At 40.5% G+C, this 4,709-nt stretch overlaps 1 protein-coding gene across 1 annotated transcript; it reads left to right on the top strand.

The window, feature by feature from the left end:
• On the top strand, positions 1-3,056 carry CFAP68 (cilia and flagella associated protein 68). The gene is made up of 4 exons (XM_053451721.1): positions 1-75; positions 276-504; positions 1,170-1,239; positions 2,574-3,056. Exons 2-4 carry the CDS (start codon positions 280-282, stop codon positions 2,708-2,710), a joined length of 432 nt encoding a protein of 143 aa, XP_053307696.1. The 5' UTR covers positions 1-75; positions 276-279; the 3' UTR covers positions 2,711-3,056.
• Positions 3,057-4,709: the final 1,653 nt, after the last annotated feature.

Below are 4,709 nucleotides of genomic sequence, written 5' to 3' on the forward strand. Positions count from 1 at the left end.
TATTGAATTTCTAAATGTGAATTGTATCGATTGAATAGACGTTGCACGGGGCTCGGAAAGTGCGAGGAGTTATCGGTAACTGACAACATGAAGACTAGACTTAAACAGTTATAGTTGCATACGGTATCTGTAAGCAAAATAATACAGTAAAACTAGGAGAAAACCCACTAAGGATTCCCGTAAAGCATTCAAGGCCCTAAACAGATGATCTAATATTTTTAGTGACAGTCTCCACCCTTGCGCACTGTATTTACATTTAAGTTTGTCTGTTTCAGCGGAATGTCTGAGCGCCTATATTCCGGACCTTGTTACGGGTCTCTCTTACATGCAGATGGACACGGAGAGGTGTGGATGGATCATGGGCCATTCTCTAAGTTCAAGCAGTATGGCTGGCGATGTACAACTAAAGAGGATTCTTACTCCAATAAGACCCTCATGGGTAACTGGAATGAAGAACGGTATGACCTACGTAAACTGAAAGAGAGGAAGCCCATGCCCTCACAGGTACTTGGGAGCCAAGAACTAGAGAAGATGAAATATTGTGGTAGGGCTATGGTTTTATAATAGAGAGGTGGCATAAGGTAGGGCTGTTCAAGCTTTCTTTTACTCTCTCTCTGTCTCTCTCTCTCCTCCTCATCCTTGTCTCTTTTTTCCAAATCCCCACTTCACCTCTTTCCTCTCTCTCTTTCCTCTCTCTCTTTCCTCTCTCTCTTTCCTCTCTCTCTTTCCTCTCTCTCTTTCCGTAGTGCTGTACAATGGGTAGACAGGACATAACAAGTAGTATGTAATGTAACAAATTGACTTACAGAGACAACAGGTGAGGAGGCCCTGCTCAAACGAGCTTACAATCTACAGTTCATCTTTTTATCAGAATTACTGTTATGTGTTATAAGGGATGGGTAACCTTATAAAGGCAGACTCTTCTATAGGTCATAGTCCTTTTGTAAGGGTGACGTGATGAGGATGGAGTAGATTTCAGAACAGTAACTAATATCCTATTTCCTTTTGTCTCTTCTCTGAGGTAAAATAAATGAAAGCCTAGGTGCAACGCTCTCAGTTGATTATTCCCATTCCATCCACTACCATAAGTGTTTTTTGTATTAGATACAATATCACAAAATGTTTTCAGGAATTTGAGATACTGATAAAACCTCATTTTTTTATTTTAGTTTGCTCACTATTACCAAACCTCCCACTCCATTGATTACCCCAAAGGAGACTTGTCTTCCGGGCGACAGGGTAAGTAAAAAATATATATATATTTTTTGTCTCTTACTGTTCAAATTGTCATCGGGAAAAAGGTCCCTTTACTCCATTGAAGCTTTGACTCTGGGGCCTTTTAAGAAATCCATATTTGAAAGGGGGCTACCTAAAATAATGCCTGGACAGGCACTGGTATGTGCAGAAGTAATTTACAAATGCAAAACGAACTTACATTGGTAAAATACTAATTTTTGGTCTTTAGCGGCCTTCATAAGAGCCATAGAATCTCAATTCTATATCTGACCTAACATGATTTCTCTGCTTATGGAGGACTGTTAATGCCCCGGTGCAGTGCAGCAGTTCATTGCTGAGAGGCACATGATTTAGGTGGTAGAGTCATGCCCCCATCATGCCAACACCATTGTTTATGGATGATTGGCTCCTTCATAAATATCAGTCTTGGTAATGCAGAGTTTGACAAATGCAGGGAGCGAGGTAGCAGTGGCTCCTTGATTTTTAGATTAGGCTCCTATTTTTCGTGCCATTTTATATCAACTCCTAAAAAATATCAAGCCGTTTCCTCGACTTTTTTGGCCAGTTCCTAGTGTCACAAATTCATGCCCTAGGTTAAACCTCTGTATTGCATATTTTGGGGACGTAAAGCTGAACTTTTGGACTCAGCCTTCCTAACAATATGGAATGCTTAGAATTTTTTACATTTCTCGTAGGGAATAAATCTTTAGTGTAAAAAGTAACAGAATAGAGATGGTGAATTACAATATTTGGTCAGTAGATGGCATTCATAGAGTTTATGTAGCGTTTTCCAATAGTTACTAGTGTGATTCAAGTACCTCCAAATACTCACAAGTACTCCTAAAGTACTGTTCCCTACCAAATATTAATTATCCAAACCATATTTTGAAGCGTCTCTTGGTCCCATAAGGCACTAGTTGTGTTTGTGCCACAACACTGATACAAGTGGTGTAGATGCCAACGGGGTTAAATTCCTTATCACAATTAGCGTTGCAGGACAGAACACATTGCTTGCCCCTGAATACACTTAGGATCGTATATATGCTGTAAAGTTTTAGAAAATGCCTACGTTCTTCCACACTTAGTCTAAACATTGATCAAGCTCCTGGATAATGGAAAATTCGGGAAAATGACTAGCAAAAAAAATACTTTAAGGCAGTACTAGTTTAAAGTTGGAATAAGAGATTTTTGCAGACGTGTAAGTGAACTGGTGTTATATTTTAAAATGCTACTTGTTTGTTTTTTTTTTAATTGTCCAACTGTAGAGAGAAAGCTGTGTCCTACTAACAATCAGGAAAACATACTTTAAATTATAATGTTTTACATTTTTTTTGCAGTTTTCAAACAAGAACCTCATGCTTTTCCGGGACATCAGCCAGAACTGGATATCTCCCCAGACAAACGTCTTCAGAGTTCATGCTATATGACTGATTATAAAAATCCTTGGCTGCTACCCCAAAATCCTTTGCAGTGAAGACAACAAAAGCTCCTATTTGTACCCTGAGCCTTAAAATTAATATAATATTAGGAGCTCCCCTGTAAGGATTGCCTGGTATTTATGACCTTCCAGTGTTTATAACATTTTAGTAAATAATTTTATTGGAAAGTCTATTAAGTGTAAGTATACATTATCAGTGGGGCACTTTGCTGTGGCCTTATATAGTTGCTTCTGACGTAAACAGTATTGCTAAAACAAACCACATGCTACTTGCCGATAGTCCCAACTATGTAGGTTTTCATATTAACAAAGACTTTATGAACACATGTATGAGGAAATCTCAACATTATTTTCCCAAATAAAAATTGGATATGAACATTAATAGTATATCTAATTTTTTATTAATTTGTAGGCATTTATTTAGATTATGAAACCTGTTGGTAACCCATTGCTAACATTATATAGTATTCTAATCTAGAAGATAAATATTTTTCTGGGTTGACAAACCAGCAAAACAATTTGCCGAGGGCAGTGCCCCCAGATATCCCCTCCATGGCTACTGTCCTCACTGCTTAACACTGCAATAAGACAAAATCATACCTGGGAACTTTGTGGCTACATTTACCATTGCAGGATGGTGGTAGGGGAGGTAATGGGGTGGAAAATGGGGCATGCTACATTGCCACTTCCGCCGACCTGTGGTAACCTGGAGAAGTAGCGCTTTGCCCAGAGTCTGTGTGCCAAACCCAGAGTGTCTCCAGGTGTGAACATCATACACTTGCTTGGCTTGGTCCTCCATGGTGTAAATGGGCTAATTGAGGTGATCAATGATCTACCTTGTAAACATGCCATTACGCAACAGCATACAATCTGCCACCTGGCATTCTGGCAGAGGGACTGCCGCCCCCTTGGACCTTGGCCAGAATGCATAACTGGCTATTTCTGCTAAGGGTGCATATGTTACATTTGTGAATATGCTTAACTTATATGCTAAGTAAATGCTGCCCCAGTAATATCAACAGGATACGGGCTGATGATCCACTGCACTATTAGACATAGCTTTATTTTATATGTAAATTCATTAGATAATTTCTGACTTGCAAAATGAGTTTCTAGATCTGATGAGGTGAGAATAGAGAATATGAATCTGGCCCAGAAAGAAATTTACAAACAACATAATGCTATTGGAGGGGTTTGGCAATTTGGATTGAAAGTGATTCATTTTTTGGCCTCAGAACTTTTCAATAGCTGTTGAATGAAGTGATCTAAAGTCAAATATAAGATACACCATTTTCGTGGTTCTCGAAAGCTTTATATACCGTATATACCGGCGTATAAGACGACTTTTTAACCCCAGAAAATCTTCTTAAAAGTGGGGGGTCGTCTTATACGCCGGGCACTAACTTAGAAACCCCTAAAAAATGCATCCACCGGGTACTTACCAAGCCGGAGGTTCCCACGAAGCCACCAATCTCTAGGGGAGGGGCGAGTGAAGAAGCTGCCTCCCCTGGGCCGGTCTTCAGGGCCGCGCCGAGGTAGGTGCAAGATCGTGATCTCCCCAACTAGCCCTGATCAGCAGGGCTGGTTGGGGAGATCACGACCTCCCTCTAACTAGCCCGACATTAGGGAGCTCGAGGTTTGGCACTTCAGATCTCGGCTTCCCTGCTCTCTAATCACTACGTGCCGGCTATTGATGCCGAGCGCAGGGGTGACGTCATGTCGGGGCGCTCGGCATCAATTGCCGGCGCGTAGTGATGATGGAGCAGGGAAGCTGAGGTCTGAAGTGCCAGACCTCGCGCTCCCACAACTGGATGGAAGAAAGAAGACAGAAGATAAGGTAAGAAATGGGGAGAAAGGGGTGTGAGTGCAGTGTATGTATGTTGGTGTGATATGGTCAGTGTATTTGTAAGCTGGTGTGTGTATATATATATTTTTTTTATGTTTTTTTGACATCGTATATATATATTTTGCTCCAATAAATGTTCTTTATCTGAAGACCTGAAGGCTGTCATTGCTGTCAGTAAACTTTCATTAG

This window comes from Spea bombifrons, chromosome 12 (assembly GCF_027358695.1).
Source record: "Spea bombifrons isolate aSpeBom1 chromosome 12, aSpeBom1.2.pri, whole genome shotgun sequence".
NCBI lineage: Eukaryota > Metazoa > Chordata > Amphibia > Anura > Pelobatidae > Spea > Spea bombifrons.

What these genes read in the sequence shown, in the direction of transcription:
- CFAP68 (XM_053451721.1), top strand. Translation starts at nt 280, where the DNA reads ATGTCTGAGCGCCTATATTCCGGACCTTGTTACGGGTCTCTCTTACAT. An exon ending in GGAAGCCCATGCCCTCACAG is followed by an intron (nt 505 to 1,169) that starts GTACTTGGGAGC and finishes TTTTTATTTTAG; the next exon opens with TTTGCTCACTATTACCAAAC. An exon ending in CTTGTCTTCCGGGCGACAGG is followed by an intron (nt 1,240 to 2,573) that starts GTAAGTAAAAAA and finishes TTTTTTTTGCAG; the next exon opens with TTTTCAAACAAGAACCTCAT.